The sequence below is a fragment of the Leopardus geoffroyi genome, chromosome D3 (genome assembly GCF_018350155.1).
Source record: "Leopardus geoffroyi isolate Oge1 chromosome D3, O.geoffroyi_Oge1_pat1.0, whole genome shotgun sequence".
NCBI lineage: Eukaryota > Metazoa > Chordata > Mammalia > Carnivora > Felidae > Leopardus > Leopardus geoffroyi.
In genome coordinates, this window is record NC_059339.1 from 17,797,282 (window position 1) to 17,825,232 (window position 27,951).

The 27,951-nt window shown below is 45.5% G+C and overlaps 1 protein-coding gene across 2 annotated transcripts in view; it reads right to left on the bottom strand.

Moving 5' to 3' along the window:
• The window catches only part of SART3 (spliceosome associated factor 3, U4/U6 recycling protein), a 36,296-nt gene extending 12,249 nt beyond the window's left edge, over positions 1-24,047 (bottom strand). Inside the window, exons 1-12 of one of the 2 annotated variants that reach the window (XM_045458233.1) lie at positions 23,699-24,047; positions 15,173-15,299; positions 14,048-14,152; positions 10,694-10,878; positions 9,443-9,494; positions 8,064-8,188; positions 4,193-4,348; positions 3,347-3,485; positions 2,754-2,861; positions 2,020-2,097; positions 1,835-1,893; positions 548-657 (exon numbers count right to left, since the gene is read on the bottom strand). In XM_045458233.1, coding sequence (XP_045314189.1) covers positions 548-657; positions 1,835-1,893; positions 2,020-2,097; positions 2,754-2,861; positions 3,347-3,485; positions 4,193-4,348; positions 8,064-8,188; positions 9,443-9,494; positions 10,694-10,878; positions 14,048-14,152; positions 15,173-15,299; positions 23,699-24,013 — 1,559 coding nt within the window. In that variant the 5' untranslated portion in view covers positions 24,014-24,047. Of the gene's footprint in view, positions 1-547; positions 658-1,834; positions 1,894-2,019; positions 2,098-2,753; positions 2,862-3,346; positions 3,486-4,192; positions 4,349-8,063; positions 8,189-9,442; positions 9,549-10,693; positions 10,879-14,047; positions 14,153-15,172; positions 15,300-23,698 lie in introns of both variants that reach the window. The other variant, XM_045458232.1, reaches the window with a different exon arrangement.
• Positions 24,048-27,951: the final 3,904 nt, after the last annotated feature.

Below are 27,951 nucleotides of genomic sequence, written 5' to 3' on the forward strand. Positions count from 1 at the left end.
TCGTGACCTAAGCCGAAGTCCGGCGCTTAACCGACTGAGCCACCCAGGTGCCCCTAAAATAAAAATAATTTTTAAAAAATTTAAATCTAAAAAAATCTCCAGGAACATACCCAAACTATTAGCTAACAAAGGTTATGTCCTCTGGGTCTGTCGCTACAGAAAATTTGGGGTTTTTTTCTCTTCGTTTTTTAATAGTTTCTACTCTTACATCCAAAGCAAATATAAAAAATAGTTCCCCCCAAAAGTCACATAAAACATTCATCTCCAAAAATCAAAACAAACCAAAATAACAAACACAAAGAAACGCACGGCTGTAAGACAAGCCCAAGCATAAAACAGTAGGTTCGGTTCCCTGGCCTCGCCCATTATACACACAGCCACCAACAAAAGAGAGGCTAATCGGTGGGGGTGGGGTGGGGGGTGGGGGGGGGTGGCGGGGGGGGACCGGCCTGCAGTAAGGAGCAGGCCCAAGCTGGCAGGAGTCAGCCAGGAGGGAAGACGGGTTACTCCTGACAAGCACCACCAAAAGCACCCCCAGATCAGTTACCTTTCCAGGTTGTAATATTCAAGCCACATGTTGGCATACTTGGCGTTCCCTTTGGTCATGATGCTGTCCCAGAGTTCCCGAGCTTTCTGCATGTTATTGCACAGTCGAGCCTGAAACGCATTAATGGGCTCCATTAGGAACGATTCAAACCTTACCGACGTTGGCACCCATAACAAAACACACCTCAAACAGACAGGCTTTAAAAACCCCCCACTAACTGTGCATGTGACGTAACTCCCTGGACATTCCCAGCCACCTTCCACGGCGACGGGCTCGGCTCAACCACTCCAGCCTCTCCAAGGGGACAAGCCTCTAGCTGCCTGCCTAACCTATTTGAGAGCAAAGAGCAAGAGCCCACAGGTACTTACGACAGAACTAGCTGGACAATCGTGTTTTATTTTTATCAAGCTGAACTACGAGTGTTTAATCTGAGGCAATGCGGAGAAAGAAAGACTGCTCTAGGAGGAGGCCCCCTGCTGTGCCACTTGGGCAAGTGAACCTCTCTGTGAACCTGACAGACATCCGTTTCTTTGACCTGACCCCTCTCAGAAAATAAAATGTGCTTCGAATTTCACAATTCTGGAAGTGCCTGGGGGGCTCAGTCGGTTAAGTGTCCGACTGCGGCTCAGGTGATGATCTCGCGGTTCGTGGGTTCGAGCCCCGCATCGGGCTCTGTGCTGACAGCTTGGAGCCTGGAGCCCGCTTCAGACTCTGTGTCTCCCTCTCTCTCTCTGCCCCTCCCCCGCTCTCTCCCTCTCTTTCTCTGTCTCTCTCTCAAAAATAAACATAATAAATATATATTAAAAAAAAAAAAAAGAATTTCACAGTTCTGTGAGCTGATCGAGGGCGGGTTCCGTATCTTCTTGATTCGGGGTCCTTGGTCCAACAATAACACTCAATTCACTGTGTCCCCTAATTATCCGTCAAACTCCTGTCTCCCACACGAGATGAAAGCCTTAGGAGCACGAGGCGGGTCTATCTCCCCAGCACACAGCGAAACACCTGGCGAACAGTCCACACCCGGTACAGCCTGACGAACAAGGCACTGAGGGACGGAGGCAAGAGGTGCAGAGTGATGGGCGTTCCAATGTCCGCCGCACAGCCTCTTAACTGCGTGCCAGTGTTTTCTCTGAGGTATGAGTGAATGTGCACCGAGCTAGATATGTAACAGAGATCCTTACAGACCCTGGACCATCACCTAAGATTCGGACTCAACTTTAGCCACATTGACGACACACGCGTCCTTCAAAGCGGGCTGGAACCGACAGGCGTGTCGGAAACATTTACCTCAATCCTAGCCCAGTTCTGCATGATCATGCAGCTTGGATCTCCGCTCTCGTTGAAACCTGTAAGAACAGAGTCAGTCAAAATCAGAAAGCAATTTAGAGACCCAGAGCCTCTGACTGAGAAGGCGCATATCCACCAAGAACAGGAGACGAGCGGAAAAGGGAACAGGTCGAAGCCACACTTACGCTCCTCCACCTCCTGCTTCAGATACTCCAAGGCGCGAGTGAACGCAGACCTCAGCTCTTCCAGCTCTTTACTGGAGTCTGTCAGAAATTGCAAAAGAGGTTTGGCTTCGTGAAGCCACATAGCATGTCTTTTTTAATTTTTTAAATCCCACAGTGCAACTCCTGGGAGCCTGTTGTGCATCTGGCATCAGCTCCTGCCCTCATCACATAGCTGGGGAGAAAGGCCACAACAGCACCCATCACGGACAGCACAACAAAGGTGAGCACAGGGTGCCGTGTGTGGGACCACAGCAGAGGGGGTCTTGCCCAGCTGAAGGCCACCTGCATGAGGGCAAGTCAGGGGTTTCTGATGCCTTTTTTTTTTTTTTTTTTTTTGGAGGAGAAAAGGGAAGAAGGCAGGGGATCCTCCAGAGATTCAAAGATTTAAAAGACATACGGGAGTCCTACCTAAAGAACTATTTAGGATCTATAGAAGGGAGAGAGGAGAGAAATGAGACGAAAGAGGCTGGCAGGAGCCAGAATAAAAGAGAAGGACCTTAACTCTCTTCCTTTACAATTCACAGCAGGACTTGTTAGAAGATTTAAATAGCCAAAATTTCTGGGGGCAAACAGTTACCAGTGGCTGGTCTACATCATTTGCCTAACCATGATGTATCTGGGCAACCTGGGACATCTCAGCAGCAGGTATGTTGAGAAAAAAGTCAGAACCGAATCTGACACACGAATTTAAATACCTTGTTTGAAATCAACCCTTCTCCTCAGGTAATCAAGGTACGCCTGCCAAATTTCCACATAATCAGTGGCCTGAATGAAGCCGGCACTCAAAGCTTTCTCGAAGGTCGCTGGAATTGAAGAAAAAGCCAGGATTTGTTACCAATTCAAAAAGAAGCTAATATAAGTTCTCAAGATTGTTACAAAAACCTCTACTGACTATCAGATACTGTATGACTTAAAACAATAATGATAGGATACAACAAAGTGAAGTGAGCTAGAGAGACATGTTCAAAAGAAAAGCTACTACAGGATTTGGACCGTGTTCTAAAAGGGGTAAATTCCACATGATGTCCTACACTAAGAGAATTCCAGGCCAAGTCAGATTGGAGAGAAGACCCAACTTCTTGGAAAATCACAAAGAATGTCAGCATTCTTTGGCTCTGAGAAGACAAAAACACAACCAAGTTATCTCCCACTTAGGGCCTTTTTTGTCACTAACCCCCAATATCCCAAACTCAACACCCAGGGAAAGGCTGACCTAATGACTCTGTCACAGCTATCTTTCTGGCTTGGAACAGAAAGTTTAAGAGTCTTCCCACAAAAACATTCGCACCGGAAATCACTTGATGGTCAACTCCGTGTCTTTCCATGGCCAAGAGGTAACGGCTCCACAGGGCAACTGTCCAGGGGCAGTTTCTAACGGCACGATTATGTACAGATAAAACCAAATCCTTTACTTTCAGCTGCCGATCCTACGATGAAGAAGTTCACGGTGAGGAGATAAAATGCTACCGTTACAGGCTTCACCATCCACGAGACCTTTCCAGCACGACCAGCTGACAAAAGAAATTTCCTTAGAAATTCTCGTGACTGGTGTCTTCGACAAAAAAACCGCAAAGGGGAATTGAGGAGAGGGGAGACCAGAGATGAAAACAGCTTTAAGGGATATCAGCCTAGCCGCGTGGATGGACCCAGTTTGCACCCTGACTCACATCTTTTATACGCACATACTGACGTACTCGCCAGTGAAACGTGACTTCTGGATCTGCTTCACATGGAAGGGGGAAGAAGGCAAGCACACAGATGGAACTAGACTAGTGCCGTGAGTTAACCGTTGAAGCTGGGTGACGGCACGCCAGGTTCCGCCTTCCCTCATCTATGTGCCAGGTGTACATTTTCTCCAGAATACAAAGTGAAAAGAAAAACATTGGCGTCGCAAAGCCCTCAACAGGAAGACCGTGCCCATTTTCCCCACAGTGAGCGTGATCAGTCTGATAGGACTTGAAACAGCAGAACCTCACGGGTTGGCCAACAGGGCGAAAGGAAGACGAGGGAAAGGGGAGAGCGCAGAGAGGAGCAGCACACGGCTGACTCCCGGCGCCCTGGCTGAGTTCCTCCGCACAGACTCTCAATCGGTAAAAAGGAAACGAAGTTATTAGAACAAATCAGGTCGTCTTACTAGGTACTGACTGTAGCGGATCCACAAATCTGGGACGAGGCAGTTCTCGACCAGGGCGCGCTCGAAGATCAACTGGACTCGAGCAGGGTCGCCGATTTTCATCTCAAAATCGATGTACGCCTGATATTCAGCCAGTCTGGGTGCCTCTGCTTGCAACTAGGGAAGGCGGGGGAAGCACAATGAGGTCGAAATGAGCTACTCGACACCGGGAGGAAGCACAACACATCTTCATATTAAATCCTGGCAAGACTGGCTACGTCAATCAGAATCACCAATCCCCACCCCGGGTACCTCCGCAATCTGACCGGCAGAGTGAGGGTCCGGGGTGCCTCTCCACGGCAACACTTACAAAGACTCCATCAACCCTTTCCCGGACCCATCCCTAGGCCACAGGATTTCTGATGAGAGCATCCACCAGAAACCAAATGAAGGAGAAACACCTTTGCCAATGACCACGGCTAGCCATCGCTCCAAAGAAGTCCCTTCCTTGGCCTACTGAGCGAGCAAGGGCAACCACACTGGAGCACTTCGGTACCGTGTGGTACTTCAGGTTTCTCATCCCACATATCAGCTCCCACCGGGACGCAGGCACAGGCAGAAAAGGGAAGACACGAGGCCGAATGCTGACTGCTCCAAAGACCAACAGTCCAAATTCTTTTCAGACAAAAACCTTATTCAACTTTGCTTTTCAGCCACCCTCTGCTGAAGATCCTAACATCAAACTGGATGAGGATTTCACTAATGACGCTTTGAGAAATACAACCACCTCCAATCATTTACACGTGAAAAAGGGACACAGAGCACACGCGGGCCAGCAGGAGAGCACGCACGCTCTGAACATAGAAAGATGATGTTGTAGAGAGCCTCGGTTTCCAGTTGTAATGACAAACTAGTTGCCCAGGCAGACTGCCACTGAAAACAACTTAAAATTGCTGGATTAAATATGAAAAACGTCTTGAAAAACATCAGCAAACCGGCAAAGAAACAAGAAATACTAAGAACAAAATCTAAGTGAAGGTTAAGCCTTTGCTGGTATGAGATCTATTAAGGATGTGATCTTCACAATGAGGTGTCATTATTACCCCCTCTTACATTCGAGGCGACCGATACACAAGGCGGCTAAGAACGAAGTCTGAGAGCTAGTAACTGGCAGAGCTAACATTCAAACTCGAGGTAGCCTGGCTCTCAAAGTCTCTGTCCTTACTATGCCACAAGATACCAAAAACAGAGCCAAGAAGCCCAACTAACCCCCAAAAGGATAAATACAAAGATATCCACCCCTGGACCTCCTGTAATGAAATTACAGGACATCAAACAAAACCAAAGAGATCTTAAAACGGGCCGGAGAAAAAACAAGGATTGGCATCAAAGAAGCTGACTTCTTAACAGCCAACGACAGAAGCAAGACAGGAGACGTAACTGTCAGTCGAGAATTCTACATCCTGAGAAATGAACTTTCAAGGAGACCAAAGTGAAAGACCTTTGCAAATTAAAACTGACACCATCTGTCACCAGCAAATATCCAGTGCAGGAGACTCTCAAAGGGTGTATCTGAAGCAAAAAAAAAAAAAAAAAAAAAAGATTCCAGATGAAAGCTCTAGGATGCAAGACGGGAAAAAGAGCAAAGAAAAATGGGAAATGCACATAAGTGAATGCAGACAGGGTGGGGCTGTATAATGCAAGGTTCACAAGGATGCCTCTCAGGTTAAACAAAAAGACAAGAAATACAAGAAAACAAGAGTGTAAGTCTGAGACATGGTAAATGAAGCTGAAAGTATTCTAAGGCCAAGAAAGGTTGAAAAACACCACTTACAGACAATCTTATGGTCAACAAAACAAAAACCAAATACTATGGTCAACACAGAAAATCCAAAAGAATCAATAAATCATTGGTAAGAATTTATAAAGAAAACAGACAAAAATTAATATAGAAAACAAAAATAAATTTATACAATTTTACAGAAAGACACAGCCTAAATAGCAAAGACCTATAAACCACGTTCATAGATTGGAAGACTCAAAATTTTAAAGATGTATATTCTTCCCCAAATTGATCTACAGAGAAAATGTAATTCCAAAAAAAAAATTCAACAGCTTTTTAAATAAAATTTGAAAAGCTGATTCTATTCAACAGAAGCAGTAAGAACTAAAACAGGGGTGCCTGGTGGCTCTAACTCTTGATTTTGGCTCAGGTCATGATCTCACAGTTTGGGGGTTTGAGCCCCGCATCGGGTTTTGTGCTGGCAGCGTGGAGCCTGCTTGGGATTCTCTCTCTCCCTCTCTCTTTGCCCCTCCCCTGCTCGCACGCTCTGTCTCTCTCTCTCTCAAAATAAACAAATAAACTTAATAAATAAATAACATTTATTAAAAAAAGGGACTAAAGAAAGACAAAACACTCTTGAAGAGGAACAACATGGGTGGGATTCATGTCACCTACGAGCAAAATTTATAAAACTATCAGTATTATGATAGTATAAAATAAACCAGTGGGGCAGAATAGAAAGCCCAGAAACAGATACGCAAATGCAGAGCTAATCTATGACAGATGTGGGCCGGCACATCAACGAGGGAAAGGTGGAATTATCAAAATCGGTGCTGGAAAACTGGTCTCATATGGAAAAATGAAACTGGACCCCATCTCATGCTATATGCAAAAATCAATTCCATACGAAGATCTAAACATGAAACACACAACCATAAACTTTCAGAAGAAAACAGAGATAAGAACAGCCATGAGCTTGGAACATGGAGAGATTTCTTAAGCATAACAAAAGCGCAAACTGTAAGACAAAGAATGATAAATCCAATTAGAGTGAAATTAAGAACCAGTCATCAAAAGATGCCATTAAACACCTTGAAAAGACAAATCACAAACTTGGGGGAAGTTTTTGCCATACATACAACCAAAAGTAAGGATTAAGATCTGAGGTTCCTCCGAATTAATTAAAAAAACACAAATGAAAGGGAAATGAGTCACAGACTTCAACAGGTACCTCACAAAAAAGGAAACCTGAATGCCAACAGATGTGAAAAAATGCTCAATTTTAGTAGTAACCAGGGAAATGCGAATTAAAGCTACACCTCAGATCCATCAGAATGGGTAAAATTTGAGTATGTCGATATCCAAGGCTGGTGAGGGCGACGAGAACCCCGAGTTCGCTGAGAACCCCCCGCTAGGAGCATCAGCCGATGACGCGGAAAACAGTCCCGCAGGACGGGACAAGCCAGCAATTCCATTCCTAGGTGCACGCTCTGGAGGAACTCTCCTCACACGTGTACCAAGAGATACATCCAAGAACGGTCGGAAACATGCTGCTCCTCCTAGCAAAACACGGGAAAGCGACCCAACTACCTAGGAACACGAGTCAACAAATCGAGGCACACACATACACAACTCGATAGCCGTGGAAACAAATGGACTATACTTATCAACATGGGTACAACCCAAAAACATGGTCGATGAAAGAAAATACACAGCATGATTCCATTATATAAAAGCTCAAAAAACAAGCAAAATTAAACAATACGTTAATCAAAGGTATGTTCGTAGATTGTAAAACTATAAAGAAAAGCGAGGGAATGATTATCACAAAAGTCAGGAAAGTGATTACCTCTCGGGAGAGGGAAGAGGAAGCAATCGGAGAGGGGCACATAGGAGACTTCTAAGGTACTGGCAATGTTCTATTTCTTAACCTGGGTGGTGGGTACATGGACGTTCACTTTATTATTAGGATGTAAACTGCACGTACACATTTATACACTCTACACATTTCACAACAAAACAGATTTTAAAGATACCGCTTTATTTGCAACTATCGATCAGGGTAAAGTTTGCAGGGACGCGTTTACCGTAAAAGAGGCCAACACTTACCAGCGCTTCTTCATAGGGTTTGTATTTCTCCAGCTGCTGCAGTGCTTTGTTATAGTTCTGAATTACCGACTCCGGTATTGGGTCTTCTGACCATTCTTCATACTCTGCGAATGTTGCCTCCATATCTATTGAAAGATGGATTCAGCCCCGTAGGTCTTGCCATGGGTTTTATCAACCCAACCAGAGATGAAACCATGAGACTCAGATGTTGCTAGCCCCTCCCACATGAGCGGCCACAACAGCTCTTAGGATCGGATCTTCTACTGGGCCCGGACTTGACCTTAAGATTCTGTCTCAAGGCAATTCCCCAAGCAGCCCTACCAACTAACTAAGCAGTTAATTAAATAATAACAACACTCACCCACTGCTTCCTATGATCTAATACTCTCCATCCACTAACTCATTTGATCCTCACAACTCTATGGAATAGGTTCTATCGTGATCCCCATTTTGCAGATGAGCAAACGCAAGCAGAGAGTTACATCAAATGGTAGAGCAAGGCCTTGAGCCAGGCAGTAAGGCTCAAGGTCACGTTCTACTCACTGGGCTGTGCCATGTCACAGTGGTACATGAGGGGACACCTACAAGCCACTGAGTTCTAGGCTTTTCTGCATATCGCCCAAGGATTCAACTGGGAAGCCAGCCATTTTATAAATCTGTCAAATCAAATCCAAATAAACCGTGAAGTAAAAAGAGAAATTATGCCTGGGCTCAAGTAGTTATCCAGAAGTGCCAGGGGTGTGCAACGCGTAACCAGGCCTAGGGAACAAATAAGATGGAAGCACCAAACTCTTCCCATGCCCAGAAAAATCCTCCAGGCGCCGCTCACACTCAATACCAGAGCTTCAAAGGCTTGGCTTACCAAAATATATTTACCCAAAAAGGAAAATCCTTACCAAACCCCCAAGAAATTCAGATGGGAACACTTCCAGTCAACAGTGCTCCTGAACCAAATCACATCCCTCCCCCCGCCCCCGGAAGAATGATAGAAGCCTGTGGAAAATCCCCATTCTGATACCAAAGAGATTACTCCTAAAGAGAAAATGTTCACAACGGAACCCTTACTCATTAAAGCTTCCCCAGGAAATATAGGGGGTCAGCTTCCCTACCCCTTATAGTGACCCCACCTCTCCACCAACAACGTCTTAACGTAGGAAACTGAGTCAGGAAGTCTGCTGCTGACCCTCAGAATCCCCTTGAGCATTAACAAGTCAAGGTATATTTTTACCAATACACAGTGACACTGTCCAGTGAGAGCAAGAACACCAGCGACATTTGCCTCACAGGACGCTAGGAAAGGACTAATGACAGGACAGACCCCCAGGCATTTTAAAAACCATGGAGGAAGGGCCGGCTACTGACATGTCGGTTTCTCTTACCAAAGAGTGGGATCGCCAACTGTCGCCGGAAGAGACTGTGGACTTTCTCCAGCTGTGAATCAAAGGTTTGTTCCCGGTCAAAAGGGGAAAGGAAGCCAGCTATGGGCTAAAGAAGCAAATGTGTAGTAAATTACAAACTTTTTGGTTCTTCCTACTTCAAAAAATATTTCAACAAGTTTTTAGTTGAAAGTAAAAAACTGTTTCTGACCTCTTAGGCATGAGGTATTGTGACAAACGTTGCAAGGGATTCAAAAATAAACTGGTCTCTGCTACTAAGTGTTTAAGATGGAGTGAAAAGCAAAAAGGAATATAAGAAACGCATATACGGACTATATTCTATACAAATGACTACCACGGGGCCGAATGGAGATATCACAAAAGTATCACTGGTATCGAAGTCCCGTGGCTGGCTTTATTTAAGCTGGTTTTGGAGGCTGCGGTTCGTTATGAAGGGAGGAGATCGGGAAGGACTCCCGGGGGAGCTGGCACCTGGGGTGCATCTGCAGGCTCTCCGGACATAGCAAGAGAGAAGGAACGGCGTGGGAACGGGGGACGGCAAGCGCCCGAGTGTCGAGGGGGGACTGCGGGAGCAGGGCCCACGCAGGGCTGGGTCAGCCAAAGGCGTCGGACCTGATGCCTCAGTCGGGGTGAGCTAGAGGCACCGCTGCAGGCTCTTCAATAGGGATGTCACCAAGAAGGGAGAGCGCCACTTTAGTAATGACCTAACTGCCGGCGGGCTCCGCTAACTGCCAACACTAACTCTGTGCATACACACACACAGGGGAGAGGGGACACTGGGAGGGGCTGTAAAATCCTGTAAATGAGAGTTTAAAAATCTAATTATGATGGGGTCAAATCTCTTGCAGTTACTACTGGACACGACACATACACACATACATATATATATGTATGTGTATATGTGCACATATATACGTGTGTGTATATATGTGTGTGTGTATATATGTGTGTGTATGTGTTTTAGAGTGACGTGGTTATTCTTGTGTATTCACCTGGAACCAGTAACTGAAATAGTAGTATTTTTTTAAACATCAAGAAAAAATCATAGGGTCATTTGCTTTTCAGTCCAACAAATCATTCTTGCTATTCCACAAAGACTACCGATTTACTTTACTGCCCACCCACTAGGGGACTGGCAAAGACCATTTTGTTAGCGGTGTTCCTCCAAGACCACTTACAAAGAGCCCCGACTGTTCAAAGGCAAGCACTGGGCCCAGAGACGGGGGCACTCACCCGGGCAGCTTCCACAATCGCACTTTCAAACTCCCGGTAAGCCTCCCAGATGGCGAGTCCTTTGGTCATATGTAAGCCAACCGATGAGAGTGCCCTTTCAAACACAGAGCGGACTTTCTCAAGGCCACCTTTCTGCCCAATCCCACCGACTGAGTACTGGCCGTACTCGAGCCAAATGTTAGGACCTAAGAAGAAGTGTTCTAATCAGTTCAGGATATGAAATACCCAAATATCAAAACTTTTGTTCTGATGCATCGCAAAATAAACGTGCCCACCAAAACAGTACAAATTCATATAAAATGTTAACGGAACATCAACCAGCATCCCCACTTACATATAATGCTAACACTGCAGCTCAAAAAAAAGAGTATCTTAAACCATGTTCCTACTAGGTTTCGATTATCGAGTTTTACTTCATAAACAGAATATGCCAGGAGGTAATATGTAATACGACTGTGATTATCAAGCTTATTTATTAAAACCGAAGGAATCCACTAACAGAGTTTAACGAAAATAGTTACAAATCTGAGTCAACTTTCAGAAAGGTTGCAAAGCCCAGAATTTTTTAACTTTTGAACACTGACTCCTTTTTAAACCTACTGTTTGAAGTGAAAGAACAAATTAAAAGCACCGATCCTGTCACCAGAAGTCTGTATTTTAAGTCTCCAGGTGTAATGATGTTTACACAGCAACAACAGAAAAGGCCTGGTGGCCCTGGGTTTTTTTCCCACTTTCTTTTTACACTTTTCATATACTCACCCCTGCTGCTTTTAAGAGCAGACTGATGAACTAAACTCTTCGGAAAGGCAGTGATTCTTATGGCACACATTTTGCCTACTAAGTCACTTTTCCAAGACCTGAAAATAATTTCACGGGCCTGTGCTAACTAACCTTGTAAAATAAAAACACTTAAAAAATAAAGAAGCCTATATGAGAATTACTGTACGTTTTCCCAAGGCTTGCTTTTCCACTGAAACGGGTTTATTTCAAAGACCTTAGCCAAAGTTCGTCAGCTACTCTGTTTTAGTTCACCAGTACTGAGCTTCCATACAGGCTGCAAAATAAAACAGGAAAAGAGGGGCGCCCAGCTGACTCCATCAGAAGAGCATGTGACTCTTGATCCTGGGGTTATGAGTTTGAGCCCCACGTGGGGTGTAGAGATCACTTTAAAAAATAAAATCTTTAAAAAAAAAAAGGAAAAGAGCAGCTCTTGGAGCAGAAACCCTTGGTGATGGTTGAGTCATGTCTACAGATGGTCTATGAAACAGCTCATCCTCTGAAGAGAAGGGAAGAGAAGGGAATTTTCAATGGATTACCTCACAACTCCTCCCAATATTTAAACAATCTAAAAAGGTGTAAAAATTATGAGTAGTATTTTAAACTCAGAAAACCCAAGGGTACAGGGTCCACAATAATTACGAGAAGCAAATAATGAGTCACTGGACTCCAGGTTCCAAAGCAGGGCATGAAGCCTTCTCCAAAGACCAAGGAACCCGATTTTCAAAATCATCAAAGAGCCAAAGGGCCACAGGCATACTCTGTTACTGGCGCACTGAACGCCTCCCAGATGGTCTGAAATCGGGAGTACATGCATCTTCAAATGTGCAAAACATAATCAAAAACTAAGAAGCAGACCAAAGTGGCTTCATAGTGGTTTCTGAACATTCACAAAACATGTGACACAACTTCCACGTTCTAAAGCTCCTGAAAACAACAAAAAAGCCCTGTGGGTCCCCATTCAAAACTACTGTGAGACACATAATCTGGGGCACCTGGGTGGCTCAGTCGGTGGGGGGTCCCACTTCGGCTCAGGTAATGATCTCACAGTTCGTGAGTTCGAGCCCCACATCCGGCTCACTGCTGTTAGCACCGAGCCCCCTTCAGATCCTCTGTTCTCCCCTCTCGGCCTCTCGCCCACTTGCTCTCTCTCAAAAATAAATAAAACATTAAAAACAGAGAGAGAGACAGAGAGACAGACATAATCTAAGAAGCACAGTTATCCAGCTTCCTGACCCCCAGCAGCCCTGAAGCACTTGGGGAAAAGGAAGGCGCGCTGACTTCAGCACTAAGTGGCAGCGGAGGCCGGACAGCCGGAATGACTACAAACCATAAAGGACCTAAAAACATCACAGTCTGGGCAGAGACAAAAGATCCCTGGAGAAAAAGAACCGGTGCTGTTAAGGACGACTCTGAGACCTTAGCAAAGGGGTAACAGGATCATCAGAAAACATGGGAACATCGTGCCTTAAGAACTGTCAAGAGACTCTAAGAAGCCACAGGGGCAGCATCAGAACAGAGACACAAGTATAGCTTCTAGAAGTGCATATGGTATAATTTCATATTCCCTAAACACCTGTAATTTTCAGTATCCAGATTATAAAAACTAAAAATCGATCAATTCTTTTTGGCTGGTAAAAAGGTACATGAAAGGTCCTCTCCCTCAGGGCAGTCTAGAGTCCAGACACCCACGCTTCTCACAAGGGGAGGTGCCCACGGCGGGAAGTGGGGCAAATCACACATGGAAGGAAGATGTTTAATTTAAAAGACGGAAAGGTGGGGGCGCCTGGGTGGCTCAGTCAGTTGGGTGACTTGATTTTGGCTCGGGTCACGATCTCGCAGTTCATGAGCTCAAGCCCCGCATCGGGCTCTGCGCTGTCAGCATGGAGCCAACTTGGGATCCTGCCTCTGCTCCCACTGGGGTTCTCTCTCTCATGCACACGCACTCTCTCTCTCTCAAAATAAATAAAAACGTAAAAAATAAAAAAAATGGGGGCACCTGGGTGGCTTAGTCGGTTAAGCATTTGACTTCAGCCTAGGTCATGATCTTGCCGTTCCTGAGTTCGAGCCCCACGTCGGGCTCTGTGCCGACAGCTCAGAGCCTGGAGCTGCTTGGGATTCTGTGTCTCCCTCTCTCTCTCTACCCCTTCCCGACTCGTGCGCGAGTGCACACCCTCTCTCTCTCTCTCTCAAAAGTAAATAAACCTTAAAAAACAATTTTAATAAACAACAAATAAGTAAAGAAATAAAACATTCTGTCCAAAACAATCCAAACAACCCGTTCAACGTGTAAAAGTCATCTGGAAATACCACGTAAGTTCTCCCCGCCAGAAAAGTGCTAGGCGTAACTATATTCATTATCTTGCTAGAAATATCTCTTCCACTTGAATTTGAAAACCAAATATCCTCAAATGACAACCACAGACAATGAGAACGATGAGCAAACTCCAATCCTTCTAACTGCTAGACTAACGCTCTCCTTCCTGAGCAGTGACACCTCACAGGACGGTCCAGGGCAGGAGAGGCCGCCGCTGGGCGACGCTGCAGACGCCTCGGAGAAGCGCACGGGGAACTTACAGATGTAATCCTTCACAGCCTTCTCAAAGAGGTCGTACACGTGCTCTCTGTCCAGACCGTCCAGAGCCATGCTGATCTCGTCATGCAGCCACTCCAGCCAGAGCTCTGCAAGACAACAGCACCTCCTGCGTCACCATCTCCTTCACCAAAGGGCAGGACGAAAGCAGGGACTTTACTGCCAGTCACGGGCACACAAACACCTCACCCATCTTATACAGCCTGGTACAGTTCGCAGAAATTCCATTCTTAAAGCCTGTACCAAGCACGTAGAAGGTTTATGCTTCCAAATCAAATAATTAGAAACATAATATCCTACACCTATTGGGCATTTTATACTCTGCAAAGTACTTACATATATTTCCCATTTAATCTTTGTCAAAATTCTGTAGGTGACAGTAATAATAATTAATAAAAATGGCATCTAAGCATTGACAACACACTAAGGTATCTGTTAAGTGTTGTGCACAGAACACCTCTTCCAACCCACGTACTATAAGGCAGAAACTATTATCAGCCCCATTTTACTGCTGGGAAAACTGAGTCTTAAAACGTTTACATAATTCACTTAAGGTCACCCAGCAGTAAGACGTACAGCCAGGAATGAACCTCGGTGATCTGATTTCAGTTTCCATACTCGGCAGTTATGCTTTCGGGGCAGGGAGAGCTGGATCTGGGACCAGAGTTTTCCAACTCCTCCTTAAATATCCGTTACAAACATTCGTGAAGACTGAACCACAAAGATGCACAGTTTAGTTATGTTTCAAATAAGCAAGTAAGTATAAATAACCTAAATGCCCAACGATCCTGTAACAAACAAGGTATAAATAAATAAACGTTGAAAAAAAAAATTAAAAAAAAAAAAAAAAAGTTTTCATCGTGATATAGGATTAAAAAAAAAAAAAACTCAGGATCCGAAACGTGGGTCACTATTACATGATCACGACTACATTTCGAAAAAAACTACAAGATGAGAAACTAGAAATCCCTGACACTGGCTGATGGGCTTTCTTCTTTCCACTTTATTTGTATGTTCCAAATGTTCTGTAAGGCACACATCCCACTGAAACAAGAATGTGTATCCTGCACTTCCGTTTTTATCAAAGCAGCCTGACCGCTAAGCATCACCTTCAGTCAAAGGAAAGATCTCACTCATCTTCTGGCGAGCCATCCTCACTTTGGTGAGCTCGCCTTCCAGCCGGAGCAGCCGGATCAGGTCCACGTGGCAGTTGTAGTCATAGACATTGATAGAGAGCTAAAAGGAGAACAACACAAGGTGAAATTTAATATGCCATCATCAAAATAACTTAGCATTCTTCACCACTCGTTAGGAGGCACATGTCTGCTTACAGACAAAAGGGGCCATCTGGGAGAGCCAAGGAAACAACAATGTAACATTTACCCCCAGGAAGAGGAAGAAAAATCAATGAATGAGGCTTTCTCTAATCAACACAAAGCTCTCCCAATCTGTCACAGTCCCTATCAGAAAGCAGTTGGGTTCTCTCTGAAACACAGGAACATTCTGATGAAACGAATGAATAAATAAATACCAAGTGTGACCTTAGGCAACTTATTAATTCTTCTAAGCCTCCAGTGTTTCACCTGTAAAACAGGGACACCACTAAGGTCTAGTCCATAAAGTTCTTGCAAGGATTTTACTGTCTTTATTTTCATTTTTTTTTTAAGTAATCTCTACACCCAACATGGGGCTCAAACTCACAACCCCGAGATTAAGAGTCAACTGAGCCAGCCAGGTGCCCCTCTTGCAAGGATTTTAAAAGGTGCTTCATGACATGGTTTAGCACATGCCAGGTATGTAGGTTAAGAGCTCTTTTACTAAACAAACAAAAACACCTACTGCGAAATGAAAATGAAATGAAAATCCCTACTGCGAGAAACAAGAATGGCAACACCTGTTGAAGCTGAGTGAGAGGTAGAGACTTGTTTTTATATTTGAAACTTTTCAAACTCAAAGTTAAAACAAATCAAAATCGCTTAAATAGCTATCAGACATCTGAGACCACAGCAAACTAAAAGAATTTGCCGCTAGCAGACTGACTCTTAAAAGATAACAAAAGGAAATGATAAATCTTGGAGCACCAGGAAGGGAGAGAGAACAGAAAGTATAGAAATACGAGCAAGTATCAGGAAAGGTGCTTCCCATGAGTTTTCTAAATTGGATGTGATAACTGAAACAAGACTTTCAAGGCCATCTGATACCCAAAACAATGATATTTAAAAGTAGGGATGGTAAAGGGACTTAAATGGAAAGATTTCCACATTTCACTCATTGGTAGAACAAATACCATGTAAGTTAAATACACTGTAATACCCAAGGCAACCACCAAGAAACTATACAAAGCAATATACTAAAAATCACTGCAAATAAATCAAGATGGGATATTAAAAGATGTTCAAGTAACTCACAGGAAGGCAAGAATAAAGACACAAAAAAACAGAGGAAACAAACAAAATAATAAAATGCCAGGCATTAGACCTAACATATCAACACCTATCTTAATGTTTATGGTCTCAATATACTAATTAATAAGGCAAAGAATGCAGAGCAGATAAAAACACAACCCTTCTAAGAAACTCACTTCAAATTCAAGGACATAGGCAGGCTGAAAGGAAAAGGGTGGAAAAAGATATACCATGTAAACATTAGTCCAAAAAAAGCAGAAGTGGTTATGTTAATATCACATACAGCGGACTTTAGAGAAAATTACAAAGGATAAAAACGGACACTACAGGGGCACCTCGCTGGCTCAGTCAGTGGAGTGTATGACTCTTGATTTGGGCTCAGGTCATGATCCCAGGGTTGTGGGTTAGCGCATTAGCTTGGCACAGAGCTTGTTTAAGATCTCCCCTCCCCCACCCCCACCTCTGCCCCTCTCACCAGCTCACACATGCTTTCTCTCTCTCAAATTTAAAACAAAAAGGGGGGGGGGATTACGTAATGATAAAAGGATCAACCCACCAGGAAGGTCACAAACAACAGATCCTTCAAAACAGATTAAGCAAGACTGAGCTAAGAGACACGACCACAGTTATAATGGGGACTTCAACATTCTCCACTTCAACTAAAAGTAGTACTGGACAGATAATCAGCAAGGACACAGAACTCAGTTTCATCAACCAACATGATCTAATCAACATATATAGAACACTCCATCCAAGAGCAACAGAATACACCTTTTTTTCCCTCAAGGGCCCATGGAACATTCACTGAGACTAAATCACAGGCCATAAGACAAACCTCAACAAATTTTCAAAAACTGAAATCATATACAGTATGTTTTCTGATGACAATAGAATTAAATCAAAAATCAGTAAAAATGGGGAAATCTTTAAACATTTGGAAACAAAGTGATATACTTCTAAATAACCCATGGATCAAAGAGGAAGTATCGAGGAAAACAAAAATACACACTACTGAATGAAAATGAAAATACAATAAATTCAGGATACAGCCAACGCAGTGTGGAGAGGAACACTTAACCGAACTAAACTCAATGTATAAAAAGAATTATATGCCATGACTAAACAATTTGTTCCAGGAATGCAAGGCTAGTTCAATCTTTGAAAATCAATCACCATAATCCACTAAATCAACAGGCTAAACAAAAATCATGATATCCACTGACACAGAAAATGCAATTGACAAAATCCAACAACCATTTACAATAAAAACTCTCAGCAAGTTGGCCCGCACTAAAATTTAAACTTTTTGCTCTATAAAAGACTCCATCAAGAGGATGCAAAGACAAGCTATAGACTTCAAAAAAAAAAAAAAAAAATGTACAAACCACATATGTAATAAAGGACTAGTATCTAAAAGCTAGAACTCTAGGGATGCCTGGGTGGCTCAGTTGGTTAAGCATCTGACTCGTGACTTCAGCTCAGGTCACGATCTCATAGTTCATGAGTTCAAGCCCCACATCAGGCTCAGTGCTGACAGTGCAGAGCCTGTTTGGGAATTCTCTCTCCTCTCTCTGCCCCATTCTCTCTCTCAAAATAAATAAATAAACTTAAAAAAAAAAAAAATATATATATATATATATAGCTCTAAACTTGACAATAAAGAGGTGCCTGGGTGGCTCAGTCAGTTGAGCATCTGACTCTTGATTTGGGCTCAGTTCACAATCTCATAGTTGGTGAGTTCAAGCCCTGCGTTGGGCTCTGTGCTGACAGGGCAGAGCCTGCTAAGGATTCTCTCTCTCTCCTTCTCTCTCTGCCCCTCCCCACTCACATGTGTGCTCTCCCTCTCTCATGTAAATAAACTTAAAGTAAATTCAACAGTAAAAAACAAACAATCCAATTAAAAAATGGGTAAAAGACATGAACCAACACGTATATCCAAAGAGGACACCCAGATGGCAAGTAAGTCCACATGAACAGTCAAGATCGTTAACTATCAGGGAAATGTAAGGTAAAACCACGATGAAACATTACACACCTAACAGAGTGACTAAAATAAAAAAAAGCGACACCACCAAATGCTGGAGAAGATGCAAAAACAAAAACAAATAAAAACAAAAAACCAAATGGATCACTCACACATTGCTGCTGGGAAGGTAACACGTATACAGCAGCTTTGGAACACAGCTGGGCTGTTCCTCGTAAAATTCAACACACGATCACTTTATCGTCCAGCAAGTGCACCGTGGGTATTTCTCCAGGGAAACAAAACCCATGGTCACACAAAACCTGTTCCTAACAGCTTTAGTCCTATTAGCCCAAACTGGAAACAACCCAGATGTCCTTCAATGGTGAATGGCTAAAGTCACCATGGTGCACCCACACTGTGGAATACTTTTCAGCCAGAAAAAGGAAGTGAATATACACCCCACTCAGATGAATTTTATGCTGAGTAAGATGAATTATGCTGAAGAAGAAAAGCTAATGCAAAAAGATTACATACTATATGATTCCATTTACATAACATCCCTGAAATGACAAAATTATAGAAACAGAGAACAGACAGTGATGGCCAGAGGTCAGGAACTATAGCTATAAAAAAACCAGAAGGACCCCTGTTGTGACAGAACTGATCTGTGTCAACTGTGTCGACGTCAACATGTGGGTAGTGACATCATATGTAGTTTTAAGAAGATTACCACTGGGAGAAACTGGTAAAGGGTACACAGGAGCTCTGTATTATTTCTTACAACTGCAGGGAAGTCTACGACTAGCTCAAAATGAAAATTTAACTTTCTAAAAAAGCTTTTATAGGAGGTTGGGGTATGGGGTTACCTTAGGTCTATACAAAAACACTAGTGTCTACTTTTCCAACACCTGCCACAGCATTTTGGCAATAAATATTTCCCCCTCCTTCATTCAACTAACACTCTGAAGGTATACTCAATAATCTAGATGCTAGCTGATACATTAGAATACGCATGGAAGGACTCGTCTCACCAGGTTGCAAGTCTCAGCAGAGTCAGACCGTGGAATTGACACGGGATTGACAAACTGACCAACAGAACAAAAGAGAGCACCCAGCATCAGACCCACACAGACAGAAAACCTATGACAAAGTGGCACTCATCGCATCCATTAAAATGAATTCATGACCCATAACCATGACCCCAGTTTGAAAAACACTGACTCAGAGAAATTCTTTTTTTTTTTTTAATTTTTTTTAGCATTTATTCATTTTTTGAGAGGCAGAGAGAGACAGTATGAGCTGGGAAAGCACAGAGAGAGAGGGAAACACAGAATCCGAAGCAGGCTCCAGGTTCTGAGCTGTCGGCACAGACCCCGACACGGGGCTCGAACTCCCAAACAGTGAGATCACGACCTGAGCCAAAGTCGGACACTTAACCGACAGAGCCACCCAGGTGCCCCATAGAAATTCTTAAACATGGTGGATAATAGCATGTTTCAACAGTAACAATGTACCTTGTGGCTGGTTGGTAATAGGACAAAAGAAAAAAAACTGTAAGCAATCCAAATGCCAGAAGAACTGATAAATTGTGGGATACTCGCCCAATGTTATGCTAAATATACAGTAGTCAAAATGAATTAAGTGCAGCTACAAGCAACACAGATGAATGTTAGAAACAGGATGCTGAGTGGAAAGCAGTCCCAAAAGATTACATACAGCATGGTATATTTTTTAAAAGCTCATCAATGAACAAAAGTGGACAACAGATTACTTAGGAATGCATACGTGGGAAATAAAATTCCATGTTTTAAGGGAAAAGGGAGCACAGCAGATTCAAGAAAGTAGTTACCCGGGTTTTGGGAGGAGAGGCAGGGCAACGGAATAGGGGAAAGACCCATCGGTACCTGCAACAACACTGCTGAAGTTCCAACTCTTCGACCACGTGCTGGGTAAGCAGTAGTCACTTATCACCCTTTGTAACTTACAGATGTGAACTGCTTTGCATGTATCAAATTACATGCAAAAGGACAATAAAGGCTCAATAACAGGTAAGACTGTGACCTATACTTTTTTTTTAAATCCTAAGACTTTTAGCAATGTTCTCCTGCTCATGATATATAAAATTTAACAAGCAGAGCCCATCCCAAGATCCAACATGAAGGGCTGAAGAAGGACTGGACTAGGTCAGGACCCAAGCGTTCTGATCTCCCCTGGCTCTCCTCCTTTGTACCAGGAAGGCGCTGGAGTGAACCTCTGCTTGCCACGCAGGCTGTCATGACACGCTGATGTTTCAAAATGGACTGTCTAGTGTGCACTCAAGTGACACTAACTAAAGAAGTGAAGTTTGCACAAAATGTACTTTCCTCGTTAAAGAAGGGGCAAAAGCTCTCCCTGTCACCCACCGCTCTCAACTCACTTGGGTCTGAGAGTGGTTTTGGAGCACGAAGAGGAGTGGGACAGTCCTTGTCAGTCATCGTGAGTAATGTCTGTCTATACAAGCGTCCCTTACCTGCATATCACATGGAGGTCAGAAAGAGTAAGTCAGTGAAGTAGAGAAACGGCCTCTAAGGTGCCGTGGTCCAAATTTCTCATGTTTAGGCCCAAACAATGAAGATACTATACATGAAGAGGCGTTCCAAAAGTACGTGTTTGAAATGCATACTGAGGATGCATTTAAGAGACATTTCCACAGAGTTCACTTGGCATTGACGAATGAGCACACATACAGGTCTATTCTGGTCTCAGAGCCTCATTAACGACAAAGGATGCTTTAAAGAAAGAGGCGGCTTAACCAACGCAGAAAATGATGTGTTGATTTCCTGACTCCCTAGAGGCACAGCCTGGAAAAGGGGTGGAGAAGTAACAAAAGGCCTGGTCCAAGAGACACAACCACTGCAATCATGGGAAGGGCAAGAAAAGAACAGAGCAGGCCTACTATGCGTCAAATGTGCCACGAACTTTCGAAGCAGCAGGTCACTTAAGCTCCACGACAGCCCTGTGAGGTTGGCACCTTGTTTTAACCACCTGGGCCACCGAGGGACCAGCGGGTTGGAGTAACCGATAGGGCATCACTTTTAGTCTCAGGGCACAAACAGATAACGGGAAACCCTTGCTTTTGTTACACAGATACCACAACTTGAAGCTTTCATAAACTACACTCAGGGATGAGCACTGGACTTCGCAAATATGACCAGGTTGAGTTTTTCACAGGCCTGTCTAGAAGTTATTCCGTGGCACTAGAGGAACTAGAGGCTATGTGATTAGGAGGAGGTGGGAGAAAGGTTTGGAAAAATGGGAAAAATCAATCCCTTGACCCCACGACAGAGAGTCTGATAAAGCTAAGAGGCTCTTCAATTCACATCACTTGCCAGATCCCATCCTGTGTGGTCCCCTTCCAAACTCCATCCCGCCCTCTGTGGCCCAAGGTGGGGCAGGCAACGAGGGGACACCAGTAGCCAGGACACCTCTGCTCTGACCCATCCTCCTCTCTAGCTAGATGCTTCTCCTCATCAGGGATTTAATCTTTCTGCTTCCAAGCCTGTCCTTCTGCTAAAACCAATAATCCTACTTCCCCTGCCTCACAGAAGAGTAGGATCTGAGTGAGCTAATGGCTCGCTGAAAAGCTGAAGGCTAGAAATCAGAAGGACAGACTTCCATCAGGGCAGGGACATAGCCTGGCATTTTCCCAACACATGAAAGACTGAACGAACACCAGCACGCTTATTTATAAAACGCGAACAGGGAACCACTTTCCTACACCCACTGGTTCCTTTGACGTTCAGACGTGATGATGAATGGAACGAGCGATACCAACGGACATCGTTACTATTTCACAACACAAGTATCACTGCCGGAGAGGCCATCCTAAGGAATCTCACACCCAACAAGGTTGAGTAACCTAGGTTAACAACTTCACATCACTGATTTCATACAGATGTGGCATCGGGGCCGCAGACAACCCGGTTAAATTCAAATCCCCTTGTGAGTGACTTTGAGCAAATCGTTTCACTCTTCACTGAGCCTGTTTCCTCATCACTAAAATGAGAATGTGCTTGATTTCTGTTTGCCCTTCCAATTCTACTCCACCTTCTCCTCCCTGTCCTGTGCCCTCCCGTGTGTACCATATCCATGGGGTCTCTGGCTCTCTTGCTTCCAGCAGGGTTCGCCAGCCAAAGGCACCAGCAGATGTTTGGAGAGAGGAAGAGAGGTCAGGGTATTCCTTCCTCCACCCCAATCCCTGATGGGAAACTACAGCTGTGCGCCCTGACTAAAGGTGTCTCACCTGCTCTCGGGTGCCCTCTCCACACGACTATCCAGAAAACTGGTCACGGTTTTCCCGCCTCATCTCTTCGGGCCTAATGGTGGTCACAAGGTCCTGCTGTTAAGGAGCCCCGAGGAACTGAACCTTCACTCCTGGTTTCTCAGCTCACGCTTTTATAAACACATTAGTCCCTTTATTGTCCTTTTCTCAAATTATCCTAATTCGAGTGTGCCACCTATTTCCTGCTGGGACCCTGGATCACACAGAAGTTACAAATTAGGGATCACGCTACCATTAGGTGCCAGGCACTGGGCCTTTAATTACTGTTATGAAAACTACATGATGCAGGAGTTGTTCCTCCCAATCTGCAGGTGAGAAAGCACAGGCTCAGACAAGTTAAGAAATCTGCCTAGGCACACGTAAGCATGGAAGGGCTACAACTGGGACCCCAGCCTCCAGCCGCTGAAACCGCTACCTTCCCGTTTCTATTATCGCCGTCCCGCGGGTTGCTTTGTCTATCGTACTGCAGTTCATCATTATGGTCATTCCTACCGGGAAAAAAAAAAAGAAAGAAAAGAAAAAAGAAAGAAAGAAAGAAAAAGCCACTCTCTTATGAATAACATTTTATTGCTGCTGCAGACCATACTTTAACGGGTGGTTCAGAGTGGGAGCTCTGGAGTCGTTTCAAAGTTCAAGGCCTGGCCGCCACTTGCAGAAGTGTAATCTGCTGCAAGATAATTCCCTCCACGAGGAGCCTCAATCCCCTCCGGGAAAACGGGGAATAACACTACTTCCTTCACTAGGTCGCTGCGCAAGTTCAAGGGGACGACACTCGCAAAGCACCCGGCAAGCAGGAAGCGCCCAAACGATGGGAGCTGCGGTGATTAATAGCGGTTTTGCGGCCTTGGGAGCTTTAATTACCGCCGGAGGCCGGGCACCGGGGAGAAGGGCCGGCGCTTGGGAACCACAGGGAAGGAGCCCGCCGCCCCAGCCACGGACACACCTGCTCCTCCAGCCGCTCGATCTCCAGCTGGTTCTTCTCCTCCTCTTCGTCGTACTCCCACTCGTACTCCCCGGGGGAGCTCTCCGCGGAGGAAGCCATGGCGTACTCCTCGTCCCCATCGCTCTCACTCACGCCTTCCTCCTGCTGGTCCCACCCCGGCCCCATGGCCTTGTACGTCGCAGCGGCCACGGCCCGCGACAACACCTTCCTCCTCGTCCTAGCCGCCTTAACCTCATCTTCCTCGCCCTCCGCGGTGGGCCCGGCCTTAGGCTCGGCCTCCGCTTCCGAAGCCGATGTTGCGGCCGCCGTCGCCATCTTGCGCTTCCAGTGACTCTCGGGTCTTCTCTCGGCGGCCGAGGACCCGCGAAAGTAGAAGCTGCCCGCGGCGTTCGCCTGCTTAAAACCCCGCTCTCGGGCCACCGAATGGGAAACTGTGAGCCTCGGGTGACGGGAAAATCTGGGAATACACGAAATTTTGTATTGCTTTTGAGACAGGAGACAGCCTGACCTTGGGCAGTTAGGCATAAGTGGCTCCTTGATAACAACAAGAGGGCAGAAAGGACAGGACCGTCTGAGACACCCACTTCCTGGGACAATCCGCCGGGGACCATATCCAGGTTCAGCAGCTGCACGGTTACTCCCCCTCAAAATGTCCCGCCACTGTAACCCACAGAAGCCCTCCCCTCGGATGCCCTAGTGGCTTTCTCCTTAAGGAGCCCCTCCGGGGTGGCGAGAGTCTCTTTGTTTCGTCCTCGCCCTCATAAACCTGGTGCCTGTGCTGCTCTTAACCTTGCTGATCGGTTCCATTTTTGAGAACACAATCCCGGCTTTAAAAAACGGTTACAGCTTTGAAGGCTCCTTGGAGATCTCCGCGTCTTCTAACGGTAAGTAAGGAGCAGTCGGCACCCTCTTTTCCTATCTCACACGAACTCTCAAACTATGGGCACCTGTTAGCCAGTTAAGAGCGAATGGGGCGTTGCCATTCTCAAAGCCTCGGGTGACAGGTTCCCTGGGTCTTCTCCCAGCTGCGCCCCAAACGGAGTTGGGAACGTGGATGTATTGGAGACCCAGTTTCCCGATGCATGGGACTTAGGGGAGGGCAAACAACAACTGATGCGTCCTGACTGAACTACTCTTTGGTGGACGCCTGAAGGCGCTGGCGGAAACTGACCCCTGACCGCCCGTTTGGGTATCCCGCTCAATTTTCCTCTTTGTCTCGACCAGCCTCTCCCTTCGGGAAATGAGTGGAGAAGCCCAGGACTGATCCCCCGGAAATCTTCCCAGGAGTGACCCGGGAGACTTCCAAGGGGTCCTACTCACAGGTTTCCCAAACTACAGTGGAAGGTGGCTACTTGCTTCCGATTCTGACACTCTGGCGTGGCTCATCTCCCCGGTCCGCATTTTCTACCTTTCATCTTCAAACTCCTCTTGTGGAGTTTATAGCCCTCACCCGGGTCCTGGAGCTTTAGTGAAGGTAAAAAGTTCATCTTTTTACCTAAGATGATCTTACCTAAACATCTGTACAGACTTTAAGTATGCCTACTTGGTCCTTCATGGCCATGCTGTCATCTGGAGAGAAAGAAACTTTCTAGCAGCCACTGGGACTCCTATCCAGTTCCATCAGGAGATAGGTCATTTACTGATCTCAGTCTGTGTGTGTGTGTGTGTGTGTGTGTGTGTGTGTGTGTGTGTGTGTGTGTGTGTGTGTGTGTTTCAATGTTTATTTATTGTTGAGAGAGTGCAAGCGGGGGAGGGGCAGAGAGAGGGGGACAGAGGATCCGAAGCAGGCTCTGCGCTGGCAGCACAGAGCCCAATATGGGGCTTGAACTCACGAACCATGAGATCATGACTTGAGCTGAAGTTGAACGCTAAGGGACAGAGCCACCCAGGTGCCCATGACCTCAGTCTCTTCCCCCAACACACTGTAAAGGCCACCAAAAAGGACCAGATGAGGTTGCAAAGGGAAATAAAAGGACTGATGCCACAGCCAAATAGGCAGCTAATAGTGTTTCCCCATAAAAACAAAATAGCTCCTCTCTTTTGGGAACCCCCCTTACAACCCATGAAACCCCAATACAGCGACAAAGAAACCATGAGAACCCTGTCCTGGCGATTTACCCTCTTGCCCTCGGGATGGCTACAGGATGAACAGGGGAAGATCTTGTTGCCCATTGCTACCAGATGGAAACTGCTTAAAACCTTCCATCAATCATCCACCTGGAAAGAGATGGGACACTTCAGTGGACGTGTAAGTTCTTCACAGGAAATAAAATTAGACTAGGGGCACCTGGGTGGCTCAGTCGGTTGAGCGTCCGACTTCATCTCAGGTCATGATCTCACGGTCCGTGAGTTCAAGCCCCGCATTGGGCTCTGTGCTGACAGCTCAGCACCTGGAGCCTGCTTCCGATTCTGTGTCTCCCTCTCTCTCTGCCCCTCCCCTGCTCATGCTCTGTCTCTCTCTGTCTCAAAAATAAATAAAAACATAAAAAAATTTAGACTGTTGAGCAGGTGGTAGGATCCTGAGAAATATATCAAAAATAAATAAATAAATAAATAAATAAATAAATAAATAACCCCAAGCACCATCGGGTGGCTCCTCCAAGGAGTCCAACAAACAGGGTCTTTTCCTGGGGGAAGATTGGCCGGTATTTGCCAAAAACTCCAGGAATACAGTACCTACTGGTGTGGGTGGGCACCTTCACCAGTTGGATTGAGGTCTTCCCCAGTAAGATGGAAAAGGCCCTGGAAGTAATTAAGACAATTGAACATGAAATTATTCCCCGATCTGGGGCGCCTGTTAAGCGTCCGACTTCGGCTCAGGTCATGATCTCGCAGTTTGTGGGTTCAAACCCCGCATCAGGCTCTGTGCTGACCTCTCAGAGACTGGAACCTGCTTCAGATTCCGTGTCTCCCTCTCTCTCTCTCGGCCCCTCCCCCACTCATGCTCTGTCTCTCTCTCAAAAATAAAGAAACATTTAAAAAAATTAAAAAAAAAAATTATTCCCCGATTTGGGTTGCTTGAAAGCGTTCAGAGTGATAATGGTCCATCACACAGGGCATCTCTGCTGCCCTAGGTATTCGGTACCACCTACATTGTGCCTGGAGACCCCAGTCCTCAGGAAAGGTTGAGAGGGCAAACGGGGTTCTAAAGAGGCACCTAAAAAAAGTTTGCTCAAGAGATGAGCCTCCCCTGGATACAGGTCTTGCCTATTGCCTTGCTGGGAATGAGGAATACTCCTCAGGGCTGGTCTGGCTTTAGCCCCTCCGAGACGCTTTATGGGAGACCCTTTCTAACCAACGACATATTATTTGACAAGTAACAGGTCAAACATGTCATTTCTCCTTCCAAATTCCAGAGGGCACTACAAGAAAACGAAAATACCACACAGCGCATACAAGGAGGACCTCTATTTGAGCCCGGGCATCCAGTTCTAGTTCAATCTCTTCCTCCTCCTTCCCCCTCTCTTCAGCCTTCCTGAGAGGACCCCTGCCTGGTGATCCTCTCCACCCCTTCTGCTGGTAAGATTTCAGGAGGAGATGCTTGGATTCACCACACTCATCTAAAGCCCTGGCGAGCTCCAGACGATCCTCAGAAGGAAGGAGACAAGTACATTTGTGAGCCTATTGAAGACCTACAATTGCTCTTCAAGAAGTTCAGAGAAGTGCTCCACCCCTTAAACGTCTCATAACAACACCATGACCCCTAGGGCTTTAATATTTCTATATCTCACACTCTTATGGTGCCGGCCGCCACGGGGAATCCTCGAGTGGGTTCCATTAATTGCCGCTGCCTTTATCTTAACTGACTGCTGGATCTGTGGGAAGGATTCTTTAGGCACAGTCATCCCAGCCCCCACGTCTGTGTGGCTCTGAGCCAATGACACTGTCACCCCCTTCATCTCCTCTACCAGTCCTCTCCCCGGCGCTCACATTGAACGGCTGTTCTTCAAAGCCTGGAAGGAGGATACGGAAACTAAAAGGAACAACACCCCTTGGTCCAGTGGTACCCTCACCCTCGCCCGGTTGGACCGACTCCACCTCAACGCCAGTGCCGCCTTCCCAATCTGCTTTGAAAAGTCAACGTCCATCCCACACACGGGTCTCTTCACAGGTAATCTCCCCACATCTCAATGTAATCTCACATCCCAAGTCACTAGAGCCTCTGCGGAAGGAGACCTGGAACTCTTCCCGCTGTAGTTCTCTCAGTGCGTGTAAGAACACTGATAAATATCACCTTTTCCTCGACGTTTCCT